Here is an 18,070-nt window from a genome sequence, read left to right as displayed (position 1 = left end):
GCTCAGCCAGGTGTAGACCCTTCCAATCACCTAGTAACCATGCACATGGCCAAGCAGTCCTCTAATGCAGCTCTGCTGGGTAAAGCAAGCTCAGATCTCACTAGGAAAACTTTGTGGGCCTCCACAACTCCCCCTTCTTGATATAATAAAGAGTCCCTCCCCCCCCAGGCCCCTCAGAGAGACTGTGCCTGTCTTCGGTAATTCTTCATTACTTTTACATAAGCATGTTTAGGAAACTATCAAGAAGAAAGTTGTCCATCTTTGGCTACCAGCCCCTGGCAGGAGTGGGTACAGAGCCTAACTCAGCTCTGACTCAGCTCCCTGCTAAGACTTGCAAACATCCACAGTGATCTTTATAGCTGCCACACTTCCCTGTAAAGGAGTAGAGGATAATAAAGATGGAATATCCTTATTGGAATGGGTCTAAGGTGACTACAGCAGTCTTAGCTGCACTAAGCCCTTTTTAAATCAAAACTCTCTCCTAACAGATGTTCAATAAAATTTTCAAGAGGCTATTTTAATTCCCAGAAGAAAACAGTCATTTCAAATCACTTCAAAGTATCCACTCAAGTAAACAAAAACCCATGCTAATTATAAAGACACTTTTACAAACTAAGTTGAGTGTGGGAAGCTTATCCCTTTGTGGGAGGCCTACCCCTTTCTAAACAAAAACAGAAGGAGTAGAAACTTCTAGAAAGAAGACAGAAAAGCTCTAATTATGACACCTTCACTTAAGTTTTCCAGAGGCTACTGAGACCATAAGATTATATTTTAAGCTATCATAAAAAGTATTCAAATATATGAGGGTAAAAGAGTAATAAAAACTTCAAGATGCCTCTAATTTGATTTGGTTTATCTTTTAAAAATTAGTGTTACCTAACTTGTCCAGACTAGACAGATATTAATGGAGTAATAAAAATAATTCTAATATGAACATCACTATACACTTTTTATAAATTTACATTCAACATTTACACTTTTTACATTCAACATTTACACTTTTTACATTCAATGTTTACACTTTTTACAAACATATTCAAGAGGAAACTTTATAAACCTATTTTACAAACTTATTTAGAAGAATCTCTTAACAGAACTAACTTATACTAGAAAGAATCTCTTTTTTTAAAGATTTATTTATTTATTATGTACACAGAAGAGAGCGCCAGACCTCATTACAGATGGTTGTGAGCCACCATGTGGTTGCTGGGAATGGAACTCAGGTCCTCTGGAAGAGCAGTCAGTGCTCTTAACCTCTGAGCCATTTCTCCAGCCCCTAGAAAGAATCTATTAATATAACTTACATTCAAAAGCAAACTCTATAGCAAACATCTAGAAAATATTTCTTAACAGAACTATTAACAAGACAGGAAGTACACAAATCATTTCTAAAGTTCAGAGTTTATAGTCTGCTTTGATATCATTCTAAAAGTTTTCCTGACAGTTTGAAGTCAGAGCCTAATTCATCAGTGGCTCTAAGTTTGACTGAGGGTAAAATTTCCTCTTAATTTTTGAAAGCTGCCTTTTAAGATTATCGTGAGCGTTTCAGTGATGCCAATGTTTCTCTCTTGGATTTCAAGCACAACCCAAGTTTCTTATTTTTTTTTTTTTTATTAGCCTGTAAGTTTTCTCTTTTTTCACACCCAAAGCAATTTCCCAGTGTATGGTCCTCTTTCCCTAGTTTTCTAAAGGGTTTCAAAGTGACTTGTTGACAAATGGTATTAGCATTTTAATTGCCTACCTGTTTGTAGTTCTTGAGAGGCAAGCTAACAAAGCTTGTGGAAAAAATAGCATTTTGAGCTGGGGAAAAAAACAACAACCAGAGTTTGGGGTCAGTGCAGTACCAGTATCTTTTTTACGGACTACATTTCCCAAGCTGCCTTTCTTTATATCGTCATACTGTTATGAACTAATTACATTTCCCATACTGCCTTTCTGGTCCACCACACTCCCGTTTCCGTTTACACGGTTTGTGTTCAAGCTTTTGCTTTTACTACGGGAGGTTTCTGAGTCAAGATTTTGCTCTTTTACTACGGGAGATTTCTGTTCTCCCTGAGCTGGCACTGATAGGTGTATTTCCTTTACCTGACACTTTGCCTAGAGCAGGTCACGTTGGTCTGCCCATGCTCATTCAGACAGGAGCTTTGGTGCCAGAAGCAAAGACCCATCGGGGCTTGCTCCCCTGTCTTACCAGGTCAGTGAAAGAAGATGAAAGTACTTGAAATAAAAGCTTTTTCATCCTTTTCAGAGAGATTCCCTCCGGGATAGATCTTTGTCTTGTTCTGGCTTGTCTCCTCCCGCAGATGAAGTCCCTGTCACTGACGCAATGCTCAGGCTCTGCTAACTGCTTTGTCCACACCAGCAGCCCCTCCCCGGGTCCTGCACTGCCTCTGCTGCAGCCCTCCTCAGCTTTCTGCCTGCATTTTCTTGGGCATAGCTCTGGCTGCAGGGTATTCTGGCGGCTGTTTTTCTACTACTGGCTTGAAGGAGAGACAGGACTAGCAGAGAGGATTTGTCATATTCCAAGAGGTTTTTTGTTTTTTTCTAGAGCAATTACAGGTGATTTTTCTCATTCTGATAGATTTTCCAGGTGAGTTTAATTCTGCCCTTACAGGAAGAAAAAAAACCTGAAAATGAAAGACCTGAAAAGCTTTCAATTTTTTAGAGAAAGATTACTAAGTTTTTCCCAAGAAAGCGGTCAGTTTTTGAGAGAAAGATTACTAAGTTTTCCCCAAGACTTCTGTTCCCTAAACTTGGCTTCATGGCCAAGGAAACTTAATTCTGATGGTATGATGTTTTCATACAATTAACAATGTCAGTGGAGTGAAGGGTTTTATTTCACTCATATCCACCTCAGGGAAGATTCTTTCCTCTGCTGCTCAGGACTGAAATCTAAGCTGTTCACAGGCCAAAAGCTTCCACAGGAATCTTTTTCTGCCCGTTTTTTCTCATCTTTGATATATTTTATCTGATTCTTCCCCAGGAGTTTGCATTCATAGACCCAGAGCTGGAAATTCAAGGACATAGTTCCTCTATCCTGTTGCTTATCTTATCCTAAGTTTTTTCTTACACTATATTCTACCTTATTTTTTTTCTTCTTGCCCTAAGTTTTTTTTCTATACTATATCCCTACATTCTACCTTATTTTTCTTTCTTTTCATAGGTAGAAACTAAGAGAGAAAAGGAAGAAACCTAGATAGAGAGAAATATTCACTGCAGCCTCACTTTTCAACTTTGGCATTCAGCCGCCTCACTTTCACTCCTGACAATAAAATACTATCGCCTTTATTTTTAATTCCTTATCAGGCATGCTCCCCTTACACCCATGATGCCCCTTCTCTCCCTTTGCAAAGTCCCCTGTCTCTGTTCCTGGCACCATTTGTGGGAACCCAGCTGGGAGACTAACTCCCACATTTTATGACAGGGAACTCTTGAGCAGAGAGGGATAAGAGATATTAGATAGAAGGATGGAAGGGAGAAAAACAGAAATACAGGATAGCCTGAGGAGGGCCTGGATCATTATCCACCAGCCCCTTCTGTTTCTTCTAAAGTGCTATTTATAGGAATGCCAAGGGGTGGAGCAAAGACCTCCCCCTAGCTCAGCCAGGTGTAGACCCTTCCAATCACCTAGTAACCATACACATGGCCAAGCAATCCTCTAATGCAGCTCTGCTGGGTAAAGCAAGCTCAGATCTCACTAGGAAAACTTCATGGGTTCCCACAGTAGATTTAGGAGATTTCCTTTTTACAAAGTGCCATCTTTTTAATTTTCATAGAAATACCTGTTTAATCTGTATCAAGATATTTTTTCTTGTCATTTTCTCGGCATATTTTAAACCAATCTTAGCAAAAGAAAATGAGGAAGTTTACATTAGAAAAATTCAACTCTGCCTAGGGGTTGCTGTTATCATTTTAAAGATTAAAGCAACACTAACCAACTGTGTGTATGTGTGCATGTGTGTGAATATGTGTGTGTGTGTGTGTGTGTGTGTGTACATACGCATATGCGTTATGTGTTGTGTGTGTGTGTTGCTTAAACTCAGGTTTTACAGTTTATTTCCTGGGGAAACATGAGGTTTATTGCATCTACATTTAAACTCATAAACCTTTTTCTTATAAACTATTTTCTTAATGTACTTGAAATGAAATTATAGTTTGACTTAGAAAGAATAATAATTTAGTGATAAGAATTTACAATATATAACCATGGCATATATGTCTTCTTATGTGCAAATAGAAGAATATATATATTTGATCGTTCCAAATATATATTTCAGTTGTAAACTTCTGTGAAATCATTTGTTCTCTCAGTATAATATTCTTTTATATTTCAGGAAGACTTCTTGGATCTGACAGTAGCAGTCAAAAACGTATCTGGTTTAGAAGATGCACTCTGGAACATGTATGTGGAAGAGGAAGTTTTCGACTGTGATAACCTGTACCACTGTGGAACCTGTGACCGGCTGGTTAAAGCAGCAAAGGTAACCATGCCTTCCTTCCGTCCTTCGTGCCTATAGACAAGAAGATATACCAGCTGAAGTCATCTGTGTGAAGTCAGGAAGATACACTTAATTGCTACAGATGGCAACACCTCAGAATCTGAAAACTGGCCTCATGCTAGTGTGTTATGCCAGTTAGGGGAAGAGTTCTGTGTCCTACATGAATTTACCTACTTATTCTCCAGGAGTCTGGCCTATGAATGGCTGTCTTCAGAAGACAGATTTGGAAAACCTTTTTGAGTTTGTTTTTCCCTCCTTTATCTCCTCTAGCAACCAAGTTTATTTTTTTTCCAACATACTTGCACAGCTGTTTCTGATTTCTATGTGAAATGGGTTTTTAATGTTTTTTACATGGTTAATTTCCAACAAAACCTAGTGTTAGCTGATCTGCTAAGTATTAGTAATTCTTTAATATTAATATAAAATTATTATTAGAGGTTGTGTGTGTGTGTGTGTGTGTGTGTGTGTGTGTGTGTGTGTGTGAGAGAGAGAGAGAGAGAGAGAGAGAGAGAGAGAGAGAGAGAGAGAGAGAGAGAGAGAGAGATATTAGTATATTTTCCATTCGTCTGACTTGGATGTGCCATTTGCTGTACCTCTCTAGCCTTCCTCTCAGCTCCTTCTCTACCTGTGACCACTGTGGCACTCTTTTCTAGCCATATTAGAGTTGAGTTACTTGTTTATTTTAGGTGCGTCTTTGGAATAAGTTTAGAAATCTTTCATGTTATAATGATTACTTTTTTTTCTTTTGTTGTTTTTAGATTGTCTTTCTGTGTAACCCAGGCTGGCCAGGAACTTGCTATATAGCCCAGGTTATCTTCAGACTCTCATTCTTCCTCCTTCTAAATCCTGGGATTATAAGTATACACTACTATTCCTAGCCTTATTTCACCTTTTTTAACCCATAGGATATATGAAATTGTAACTTTAAGTATGTATTTAGTAATGTTAAACATATATAATTATTGATTTCTGCAGAGAAGTATTTTTCTTCCCTAAGGCCACCAGTGCAAGAACATTGGGGACAGCTGATGACTCTTAAAAAGCAACTTAATTAGTATTTTGTTTTAAAGTGAAGAATTAAAACAGCAATAAGATGTCTGCTTTTGAACTTAGGAAACAACAGATAGGGGCTGGTTAGGTGGCTCAGTGGTTAAGAGCACTGGCTACTCTTCCAGAGGACCGGAATAGATTCCCAGCACCCACCACTCTCAACCATTTGTAACTTCAGTCCCAGGGAATCAGACAAAACACCCATACACAAAATAAAAATAAATCTTAAAAGAACAACAAGCCATCTAATGACAACTATGAATCTTCTCTCCAGAAAAAAATATGTATACATGTACAACTTTGAATCATTCAGAGTTCTGCTTCTTCACTGAATAAGACTATGTGTTTGCTAGGTAAAGCAAAGGAGCAAGGAGCAAGGTGAAAGGCCAAGGGCTAGGCAGGAAATGAGTTATGACAGAGAGGGAGCACCCATTTAGGACACACCCATCAAATAGTAATTTTGGATAGCAACCCCAAAAGCATAAAACTGGGGCTTGTAAATGTTTTTTCTGTAAGCGTAATTGCACAATACCATCCTTCGTTCTATAAAGTAAATGAATTTATATTGAATTCAGAATCTGCTTGTGTGATTTAAGTTTATATTGAATTCAGTATGTATTTGTATGATTTAAGGACATATTTATGTCATTTTTTACTATTTTATGTAGCATTGTGTATCCTTTCATTTTTAAAACTTTGTTATTTTTTCTTTTTACAGTCTGCCAAATTATGTAAGCTGCCTCCTTTTCTTACTATTTCATTACTAAGATTTAATTTTGATTTTGTGAAATGTGAACGCTACAAGGAAACGAGCTGTTATACGTTCCCCCTCCGGATCAATCTCAAGCCTTTTTGTGAACAGGTTTGAACTTTTATTTTTGAATTCTTTCTCCTTTCTTCCTTCCCAAGATTAAAATACTCAGTTTATTATAGGATTTCTCAACCATGGTCCTATTAATATCTTGAGTTAAATAATTCTTTGTCATGGTGACTGCCCCCTGAATCGTATAATGTGTATGCATACCTACTCAACAGATAAGGCAGAACATCTTCAGACATGGCCGAAAGTTCACGTCTCCAAGGAGGAGAAAGTGGTCCAAATTGGTTTTCTTGCACTCTTTTTGAATTTCTCCTTTTGTTCTTTTTTTTCTTTGAAACAGGATCTTTTACAGCCCAGGTTGGCCTTGAACTCAACCTCTATCTTACGGGTTAAGATTACAGGCCCATGGTACCATGCCTGACAGTCCTTTTGAATGTCTAAAGTATCTCAGTTTTCTTTGTTAAATTCTTCTTGAGAAATCTTTAAGATGAAAATTTATAAATCAAACTATAAATTACCTGCTTTTAGAAAAATGACCAGTAATTTTGTTACTTTGCTGTTTAGATTTAGTGTAATTTGAGTGTAGTAATGAGTTCATATCTAGAACTTGCACAGGCAAATGGAACTTTCCTAGAGTTTGCAAGGCCAGGGTACAGCTACTATAGAGCACTTGCCTGGCAAGGCAAGAACATGGCTTCATCTGCAGTGCCACCAAACGGTAGCAGCAGAACAGTAGAATCCTTAAGATGCAGGAAAGAAAATATTTTGAAATCAAATTAATTATGAAATTAGCCTACTTTATAAGGCATTTTAAAATATTTTATGTCACTCTTATATATACCAAAATCAGAGTGAGGACTCGTGCATTTCTTTTTTTAAAATAAACTTTATTATTAAAAAAAAGTTGCAAATAAAAAAGTCATACACTGAAATTAACCAGACCCCCCAAGTGTTTAGAGCTCAGTGAACTTCTATACAGATAGCCATTCTAAAGCTGTGGAGCTTTGCATTGATTTTACACTTTCACGATCAAATATACTTTTATGAACCTGCCCACCACCAAAAATGAAAAGCCCATGGCAAAGTTAAAACTAGAAAAATAATAAACCTTATATCCTCTTTCATAACTCATAGCCATTGCCTACATTCAGTTCTTCTTCATCCTATTATATCTTCCTCATCCTATTATATTTAGCCTTTCTTCTTCTCTTTCCCACTTGTTATACTGTACCCACATATGAGGTATATATCCACATATGAGGGATACCATGTGGGATTTTTCACGCAAATTTTGTTATTATATTTTTTAGAGCTGCTTAATATTCATGTATATATATGAATATATACACATATTTATATATATATTTGGTATGTATATATACACACCAAATTTCCATTATCCACTTGTCTGTTGACATCTTGGTTGATTGATTCCAATTCTTTGTTATAGTGAAAAAAGCAGTAATAAACATGGGGGTGCAAATATCTCAATAATAAATGTTCTAGCTAGTTTTTATGTCACCTTCATACCTGCTAATATCATCTGAGAGGAAGCAAGTTCAACTGAGAAAATACCTCCATAAGATCTGACTGCCGGCAAGCCTGTAGAGTGTTTTCTTAGTTAGTGATTGATCTTGAAGGACCCAGCTCATTGTGGGTGTTGCCACCCATGGGGTGGTGGTGGTCCTAAGTTCTATGTGAAAGCAGGCTGAATAAGACATGAGCAAATAAGTAAGCAGTACTCCTCCATGCCTCTGCATCAGCTTCTGCCTCCAGGTTCCCATCAGGTTCAAGTTCCTGCCTTGGCTTCCCTCAGTGGACCATGCCTCCAGATATGTAAGCCAAATAAACACTTTACCACCCAAGATGCTTTTGGTTATGGTGTTTCATCAGAGCAGCAGTAACCCTAAGATGGAAATTGATGCCAAGATTGTAGGGTATTGCTGTGGCAAACCTGACCATGTTGTTTTGGGGAGGACTTTGGAACTTGGGCTAAAAAAGTCTTTGAGCGTTGAGATCTCTGTGGGTTTTCTGTTGGAGCTCGGAAGATAATACTGAGAACAGTGCAGATGGCGGCCTGGCTTATGAAGTTCTGGGGGACGTTTAAAGACTCTTTCTTGGCTATTTGCTATTTTGAATTAAGTCAGTGATTGTGGTCAGCTGGGGCTGAAGACTCAGCATGATTAACAAAAGACCAGAACCACTAAAGTGAAACCCTTGCTTTACTGGGACAATTGATGCTGGTCAGCTAGAGCTGAGTAATTAGCAGTGATTAAGAAGAGAGCAGAATCATTGAGGCGAAATCTTCTGGGGGCTTTTTCCTTGGGGTCAACACACAGAGGCAGCCAAGGTTGTACCTTGAGCTGGCAGGTGAACTGGTATTATGTAAGAGTCTCCCAGATAGTACTTGTTTTGAAAGCATGAAAGGGTCATAGAGACCAGCTGAGGCTTGGTACTCTGAGAGGTCAAGAAAGGTCATTGGTGAAAGTGCAGCCTCTGGGACTTCAGTAGCATTTGGAGCCCCATCTTTGAAAGGGTCATGGAGGATAGTTAAGGCATAGTGCCATGAAGAGAGCCCATGAAAGGCTATTAGAGAAAGTGCAACCCAGTTGCAGCATTGTGGAGATGCCAGTACCATGAGAAGATCACCAAAGACAGCAGGAGCCATGGAGTGGGACTGACCTGAGCCTAGAAGACAATCTGTGTGAGCTGAAGAAGGTAGAGCTGGAGAGGTGACCCAGGCCCTTTGCGGGAGCCTAGATCATGAGTGAATCCCAGACATTGAACACTGAGTTATTTATACTGTTCAAGTTGGTTTAGCTTGGTTCAGATTGTGAATGTGCCCTGGTTCTTCCCTCTCAAAGTAAAGTGTTTAACTTATTTCTTATTTTATAGGAGCCCACAGTTGAGAGCCTCTGAACTCTTAAAAATACCTTGGATCTTTAGAGTTTGAATATTTTAAAGACACTGAAGTTTTAAGTGTTATTTATTAAGCAGTGTTTTTTACCATTCGAGAAAAGCCACAAGGCACAACAAAACCCACCATAAGAGTTTATTAAGAGAAGGGAACAGAAGGGGTGTGCAGAGGCCTATGGAATGATCATTCAGGAACAGAGGGGAGGAATAAGTGAAACCTGCTTTTATAGGTTCCCCCCTCCCACACACATGCGCATATGGGCTTACGTAGCTATGCCACGTATGTGCATAAACTACATGATCACGCTGGGCACAAATTATGTGATCATGCAGTGCATGAATTACGTAGGACATAAGGCCCTAGGATGACTAAGCATCTTGCCTGGCTAGTGGACAGCGCATGTGCAGTCATGTAGCTGGGGGAGTGGCTGGGAATTCTAACATGAAGTGTTTGAATTTTTAAAGGTTGTGGGACTTTTAAAAGTTGGAATGTTTTATATTAATGTGTGATCTTGGGGATGAACAAGAAAGAGTATGGCTAAACAGTGTTATATTGGTATGTCAAATTGACAAGGGGTTAATTGTCCTGTCTAGTTTTTATGTCAACTTGACACAGCTAGTGTTATCTGAGAGAAAGGAACCTCAATTGAGAAAATGCCTCCATCAGATCTTGCTGCAGGCAAGCCTGTAGGGCAGTTTCTTAATTAGTGGTTGATTTGGAAGAACCCAGCCCATTATGGGTGGTTCCATCTGTGGGCTGGTAGTCCTGGGTTCTATAAGAAAGCAGGCAGAGCAAAACCTAAGCAGCATTCCTCCATGGCCTTTGCATCAGCTCCTGCCTTAGGGTCCCTCCCTGTTTGAGTTCCTGCCCAGGCTTCCCTCTGTGGGCTGTGACTCCAAATAAGTAAGCCAAATAAATTCTTTCCTCCCCAAATTGTTTATGGTGTTTCATCACAGCAGTAGGAACTCTAACTAAGACAATAAGGTACGGAGTTCTCTGGGTATATTATATCCCCAGGAGTGAAGTAGCTGGGTTGTATGGTAGTTATAGTTTGAATTTTTTGAGAAATCTCCAAACTGATTTCCACAATGGCTGTATTAACTTAAACCTCCAACAACAGTGGCTAAGGGTTCGTTTCTCTCCACATCCACACCTGTATTGGTTGTCACATTTGTTGATGAGAGCCGTTCTGATTGTGGTCAGGTGGAGCATCTCAAAGTATTTGGCTAGGGATTTGAGCACTTTTAAAGTAGTTATTGGCCATTTGTGTTTCTTTAGTTATTTTATTGAAAATTAACTGTCTATTAAATTTGTCTGTCTTTCTGTTGACTGGCAGTTTTATTTCCTTGGCATTTAATGTCTGCATTTCTTGGTAAATTCTGATATCAGCCTCTTGTCTGAAGTGTGGCTGTGAAAGCCTTTCTCCTATCCTGTGTACTGTCTGTTAATTCTGTTGATTGTTTCTTTGCTGTACAGAATCTTTATTTTTGTGTAGTCCCATTTTTTGATAGTGGGTTAGTTCCTGTGTATTAGTATTCTATTCAAAAAGTTTTTGCCTTCTCCATTATCTTGAAAGATATCCCCTTATGTTCTAGACATTTCAGGGTTGCAGGCTTTAAATTAAGGTCTGTGATACATTTTGAATAGATTTTTGTACAAGGTGAAAGATAAAAATCTAACTTCATCTTCTACAAGTAGGCTAGAGCCGTTGTTGAATTGGCTGCCTTTTATCCAATGTATGTCAGAAATTAAGTGGGCATAGTTTTGTCATTTATTTCCAGGTTCTCTATTTTTTCCGTCATTCTACCTATTTCTTATTACAGGTAATTGTTTTGTTTACGAACATCCAGCTGTCGAATTTCTGTGTTAAAATATATGTAAATAATTTTTTTTAACTTCATAGCTGAGCCTCCCTCTATTTTGGGCCTCACTGCTGAGCTCTGTGCTATTTATTTGTTTTGTTACATGAATTACCATCCCTCGAATCTAGTAGTGCCTGCTGGCTCTAAGCCTGTTACTGAAACACTCAAAAAATGATTTTCCTAGAGCTACTAATATACTTGTTTCTCCTTTTACAAAAGGCAGTTTGTCACATAATTCTAACATATTTTAATATATCAAAAACAGGCACTTATGTAGAAACTCCACATTAATTTTACTTTTGAATTTCTATATTGAGAAAAAATGTCATTTTTTATCTTTCTGTGTCTTGTCTTTTGCCTTTTTTAAATGTTGCCCACTTAAAAACTATAGTTAAGGAAATAAATTCTTCCAGTCACTTGTATCTCCCAGGTAACACCCATGTGCACATTTTACATTGCAGATGACACTGAGTTCAAAGCCAGAAGAGACCTCATATCTTATGTCCTGTGGTTCACGCTCCTAGAATGAAAAGACTAAGGCTTCATTGCCTCCTTTCCTCCCTTCCCTTGCTCTCTCCCCCATCTCTCTTTTCTTTCTCTGTCTTTTCTTCTTCCTTTTCGTTGTTGTTTTTATAGACAGGGCCTCATGTAGCCCAGGCTAGCATAAAACCTTCTGTGTAGCTAAGGATGGTTTCCTAAGTACTGGAATTACAGAGGTGTGCCACCATGGCTGGCTTTTCCTTTTCCTTCTGCATCTGGAATTTAAAGTATCTCTTAAATATAATATAATTTTTTCATTGTTACTGTAGGAGTTTACTGTTGGGTTACTTGTAATTGATTGCATAGTATATTATAGAAGAGGTTGATCATAGAGGAACCTGTTCATTCCAGTAAAGTAACCGTCTCTGAACAAGACCAGGTGATGTTTACAATTGCTGAGTTCCTATTCTGTGCAGGGAACTAACATGCCAGGAGAGCCTTGACTTGAAGGTACACAGCATCCTTCTTGGGATATCAGGCAGTTTGGGTAGGAAAAGAGCATGTGTCCTAAACAGCATGATGGGCATAATACAAAGATGGCTTTCTTTACTAACAGTCTCTAACACAGACTCATTAACTTAGTGAATGCCAGTAAAAATAACATCTTCAGATGCATGTGCTCAGTGTGGCATGATTGGCAATAAATCTATAAGTTAAGACTTAAAATTCAGCTGTGCATAGTGGTTCATGCCTATAATCATAACACATAAGAAGCCAAGGAAGGAAGATCTCCAAGAATTTGAGGCCATCCTCCAACACAAGAAAAAATTTTAATTTAAGCCCAATTATTTAAAATGTATGTTTATTTATCCTTAAACACAGTGATAGCATTCTAATCATTATGAGACTCAGCAGCAAAGGGGCATTACAGTGAAATGTGAATACTACAAGGATGTTTCTTACTAGTTTCAGGGGTGGGGGGTTCTCTTCCCTTTGATTATGTATCTCACCTTATTAAACTGTATCATTGTTTATTTTTCTTTTAGAGTGAACTGGATGATACAGAATATATGTATGACCTCTTCTCCGTCATTATCCACAAAGGTGGCTGCTATGGAGGTCATTACCATGTGTACATTAAAGATGTTGATCATCTAGGAAACTGGCAATGTCAAGTAAGCTTACAAATTTGTTTAGAAATAAGTAATTTTGTTACATTTCTGTTCCTGTTACAGTATTCTGTTGATCATTTTGCCTTTAGTATATACCCCTCCTTTAGAAAACTTGGATAGTCCTGAAGGTTCATTTTACATGTACAGCTCCTGTGTACCCTCTACCTAGAATCTCCAGTTGTTTACCTTTGTCATATTTGTGCACGTAGCATAGACTCCTACACACTAGTAGCCTCACTCTGGTGAACAATTTGGATTAAAGTTGAGAGTGTCTGGCCCCTTTGCTTGTAAATGCTTTGTGTTTGCCTACTAAACACAAGGATATTTTCTTGCCTAGCCCCCCATCAAATCCACAGACCTTTAACATGGTCTGTTTCAGCCTTTTTCAGCAGCCCAAGGCCCTGCTCTGGACTTGAAAGGCGCACCTGCCTCTGAGCCAGTCCAGCCTGAGGGCGCTTCTCTCTGCTGTCCCCTGTAGTTTTGCTCGGCTGCTGTCAGGGTGTGTCATTTTTCCCGCTGGCAGCCTATTAACTCCTGAAACAGTCACATGGTATTTTATTTTCAGGTTTAATGATTCTTCTGTCTTCCCTTAGGGTTGTGGGTTCTAGATCTCTTTGAAATTTTGTGTTCATCTCTTAAGCAGTGACTTGCTCTTCTCTAGAAGTGTTAGAATCTTCTGCTGTTAGTGTGACTTGAAGGAACAGGCTTTGTGTTCTCTCATTGCCTATCGGGTGGTTTGATTTTGTGTTTTCTGTTAGTCTGTCTATTTGACACTGTCTTACTTTGCAGTCTATGGTGTCTTGTCGCTGACACTCATCCTGCCTGTCCCAAGCGCTGGGACTCCAGGCATAGGGGTGGGCTGTCACACCCAGTTGCTTATCTATTAAAGTCCCGTCTCCTCACAAAATCAAGGGTACTCTGAAGAAAGTGGGCATAGTGGCACACACCTATAAGTCTAGCACTTGGAAGGCTGAGTCAAAAGAATCACCATGAATGAGTTTGAGGCCAATCTGGGCTACAGAGAGTTTCAAGCAAGCCTAGTCAACAGAGTAAGACCCTGATTCAATACAAACAGAAGAGAATAAGTAGAATAAGGATTTTTGTGTGAGCTTGATATATTTTCTTTTCTTTTTTTCTGTGGGTTTTGTTGTTTTTTTGTTTTTTGTTTTTTTTTTTTGAGATGGTGTTTCTCTGTGTAGCCCTAGCTCACTCTGTAGACCAGGACCAATCTTTTGAGACTGACTCCTCAACAGGTGGGATCTATTACCACATAGCTAGTGTCAGAATTGAGTGGAGATGTAGGACATTCAGTTGGTGCCAAAGATTGGAGAATTGGTTGTTTCTCCCTGATTTGAGTCCGCCCTAGGCTTCCCTCCCTGAAGCTGTTCTGTATGAGCATTGAAATGGATACTGTCAGCAAGGCGGGGCTTAGTTACTGCCTTGTTACTGTGCTAAAGGAGGAAGGGTGCATCATGGCAGGAAAGTCATGGGGTCAAGAGCTCGAGGATGCAGCTGCTCACAGTACATCTTTGGTCAGAAAGCAGAGGGAGATGAATGCTTGTATTCAGTGCACATTCTCTTTTATACAGTCTGGGATCTCAGCCCAGGGAATGGTGCCACCCATAGTGAATGAGTCATCCCACCTCACTTAACCCAATCAAGATAATTCCCCACAGGCACGCCCAGAGGCCTACCTCCCAGGTGATTTTAGAATTTGTCAAGTTGACAATGAAAATTATTGTTTTGTATACTTACTAAGAAAAATCAGCTTAAAAAGAAAAAGATGCTTTTGTTTTGTCTGCTTTATCATTTTTAATGAGTTGCCAAAGATGATAGATCCGGTCTGCCATAATCTGTTATTTCTTAACTACTTTTTTCTTAATGTTATCAATTAGCAGTTAGCTAGTTTTAAAATACTTTTTAGCTAGTTTAAAATACTTTTTCAATGGACTGGAGAAAAAGCTCAGCTTGCTGCTCTGGAAAAGAACCTGGGCTCAGGTCCCAGCACTTCCATGGGAACACACAACCATCTCTAACTCTAGTTCCAAGGGATATAATACCATCTTCAGGCCTCTGAGGGCACCAACGACACATGAACTATAAGCACTAATACATAAAATAAATAAATCTTTCTTAAAAATCAGAAATCTAAGAAAGTTATAATTTACAAAGACAAAATAAAGCAAAAAACTTGTAGAGCTAATGCCTTTGATCCCAGCACTCTGAAAGCAAAAGAAGCAGGTGGATCTGAGTTCAAGACCATCTCAAAACAGAAACAAAACAAAAAATACTTTTGCAAAGTGTTATATGTATTTTTGGTTTTGTTTTGTTTTTGAGACAAGGTTTCTCTGTATAACCCTGGCTGTCCTGGAACTAGAGATCTACCTGTCTCTGCTTAGTGCTGAGATTAGAGTATGCCACCACCGCCCAACTATATGTATGTTTTTTAAAGTCAACAAAATTTGCCTAGCAAGGGATATGTGCCACAGTGCACAACCTGGGCTGTTAACTTTTTGAATGATAAGGAAATAGAAGTCAATGTTTAAGGTGAGCCTACAAAAATGGGTAGGATTTCCTTAAACCAAAATAAGAAACTGTAAACATACTAGTGAAGACCAAAAAATATTTTTAAATGAATGATAATGAACACAAATTTTATGAGCCACCACGTTTCTTAGCTGGAAAATGTTGGAACCTACTCTGTATTGTACTATGTCTTAGTCACTGTTCTGTTGCTGTGATAAGACACTGTAATAAGGCAAAAGAAAGCATTTGATTGGAGGCTTGCTATAGTTCAGAGGTTTAGTCCGTCATCATGGCAGAGAGCATGGAGCAAAAAGAGAAAGGCACACTGGGCCTGGTATGAGCTTTCTGAAACCTCAGAGCCCACCCCCAGTTATATACTTCAGTCAACAAAGCCACACCTATTCCAACAAGGTCACATCTCCTAGTCCTTCTCACATAGTCCACTCCCTAGTGACTAAGCATTTAAATATATGAGCTGATAGAGGCCATTCTTACACAACCACAAGCTAGAGTCTTTCTTTGTCTCATAGTCCTAATTTGTATATAAAACCAGAGAGACTAAGTAAATTGTGTAAAATTGCCTGATAGTTTTACCTTTCATCCTCCAGTGGCTTAAACATTTTTATTTGGATATTTCCTTTAAACTGGCATCTGTGAAACACTATTTTCCTTCTTAGGAAGAGATAAATTATACGGATGTGCATTTGAAAGATCTTCAGAATGAAGAAGAGGTTGATGACCCATTGATGATTCTAAAAACAATCTTATTGCAGGTAAAGTGGGTCTTTGTACATATTTATGTGCAAATAAGTATTATATATACATGTGTGTGTTGTGTTTGTGTATGTGATGTAATTTATATGAGGATATCTAAATTGAAATATGATTTCCTTTTAACTTTTTTTTTTTTAAGACAAGGTCTCACTGCTTTGTAGACCAAGCTGGCCTTGAACTCACAGAGATCTGCCTGCCTATCCCTCCTCAGTGCTGGGATTAAAGGTGTGTGCCACGACACCCTGATTCATTTGAACTTACTCATTAGGTATGGTGGCTCTTTCCTTTAATCTCTCATTTTGAGAGGCTGAAGCAGAAGAAACATCTTGAATTTGGGGCCAGCCTGGGCTACAGAATCTATTTGTCCTGATACTGGAAGCACTTGCAAAAAAGACAAGTACCAGGAATGTGGCCCAGTTGGTAAAATGCTTGTCTAGCATATACAAGACCCAGGTTTAAAATTTAGTACCACATAAAGTAGTGTATGAAGTGCCACATAATCCCAGAACTTGGGAGGTAAGAGGGTCAGAAGTTCAGAGTCATTCTCAGTTACAAAGCTAGCCTGGGCAACATAAGACCCTATCTCCAAATAAACCAAAGAGCGTTTTAACCTGCGTCTTTGGAGTCCTTATTTCTAAGCACATCCTATTCTGAAGTATTGGGGGCTAAAGGTACAGCCTATTAATCTTAGGAAGATATAAAACCTGTGTCAGCAACATCTTCCTTCTTCCTTGCTTGTTCTTCCAAATCATAAATAATGTTAGGAGTGTGGCAAACTGCAGAACTCCCTCTGCATGGTGCTCTTTGAATTTCTGTCTGAGACCCTTGGCAAATGGGTTTTCAAATTGAAGGTCTTCTAAACTGGCACTTAAGGTTACTTTAAAAACATAGAGTCTGATTGATCTCATTATAAGTTGTGCTCTAGGGAAGAGAAGCAGGTGCACTCCTTTTGATCCCTCTGAATTTGTAGTGTCGTCATTTCTCATGAGATGTTAACTGACTGTATTTCTTTCATAAGGAGGAGACCAATCAAATTCCTGTTGATCAGCTGGGCCAGAAACTCTTGAAAAAGACAGGAATATCTTGGAACAAGAAGTACAGAAAACAGCATGGACCATTGCGAAAGGTAGTGCTGGTGTCAACATAGGCAGTCCTCATCCCAGGAACCATATGATCCTAGCAACTTGAGTTTAGTTCCTATGTAAAAGGAGCTTTAAAACAGATAAAAAGTAATCAGTCTTTTTGTTTAGTGGTTAGAATTTGCTGGTAGGTTACAGATCACATACATTGTATTTAGGTTATTTACGAAGACATAAGCAGGAAAAGAAGCTGTTAATCACTAGGAAGTTACTCTAAAGCTCAAGGGAGTAGTCAAGCCAGGCATTTGGTTCCTGGGTTTAAATCAGACTCAAGAACTAGTGTTACAAGAAATGCAGCAACTTCACAGAGAACAAAGCATTGACCTGCTCTTCTGAGTGTTAAGTGAGTAATTCAGCCATCAGAAAGGCTCACTTTCCACTGCTTGAATTTGTTTGTAATGATGTTGTTTTAGAGACTCTGTCTGTGAGCTCTAATTTCCTGGCATAAAATTGGTTCAAACTGTCCCATATTGTCTTTTTCGTGTCTTTAGAACTTGAAGTTTTGGTTTCTTTTTCACTTCTCATGAATAAGATTTATATCCTTGCTTCTTTCTTCTCATCAGTGTTCATAGGGGGTTATTGAGATTGTTGTGGAAAGGCTTTTCAAAAAAGCCAACCTTTGCTTTTGATGCAATTAAATATAGCTGTTGATGTTCTCTGTTATCTGTTTTCTATTTTATTATTTATGTTCTCACTTTTAATTGTTTCTACTTTAAGAAATTTAATTTAGCACCTTTCTGTAGTTAAGTCTTCTGATACATGCTTGTAAAGTTAAGACTTCTTGCTAAGCACTAACTTACCTGTAACTTCACCTTATCACTCAGTTTAAAA

General features: G+C 38.6%; 1 protein-coding gene across 6 annotated transcripts in view; it reads left to right on the top strand.

The window, feature by feature from the left end:
• Window positions 1-18,070, top strand: part of Usp40 (ubiquitin specific peptidase 40) — a 77,060-nt gene that overhangs the window by 10,206 nt on the left and 48,784 nt on the right. For all 6 annotated transcript variants that reach the window (XR_013043962.1, XR_013043963.1, XR_013043964.1 and 3 more), the window contains 5 exons: window positions 4,335-4,481; window positions 6,268-6,411; window positions 12,675-12,803; window positions 16,004-16,099; window positions 17,119-17,226. Coding sequence is in view for 3 of the 6 variants with exons in the window: in XM_006984239.4 (XP_006984301.2) it covers window positions 4,335-4,481; window positions 6,268-6,411; window positions 12,675-12,803; window positions 16,004-16,099; window positions 17,119-17,226 (624 nt within the window). In the remaining 3 variants the exon portion in view is untranslated. The remainder of the gene's footprint in view (window positions 1-4,334; window positions 4,482-6,267; window positions 6,412-12,674; window positions 12,804-16,003; window positions 16,100-17,118; window positions 17,227-18,070) is intronic.

The sequence above is a fragment of the Peromyscus maniculatus genome, chromosome 13 (genome assembly GCF_049852395.1).
Source record: "Peromyscus maniculatus bairdii isolate BWxNUB_F1_BW_parent chromosome 13, HU_Pman_BW_mat_3.1, whole genome shotgun sequence".
In the NCBI taxonomy this organism is placed as follows: Eukaryota; Metazoa; Chordata; class Mammalia; order Rodentia; family Cricetidae; genus Peromyscus; species Peromyscus maniculatus.
The sequence above is the reverse complement of the archived record's forward strand: the minus strand, read 5'-3'. Positions and strand labels throughout refer to the sequence as shown.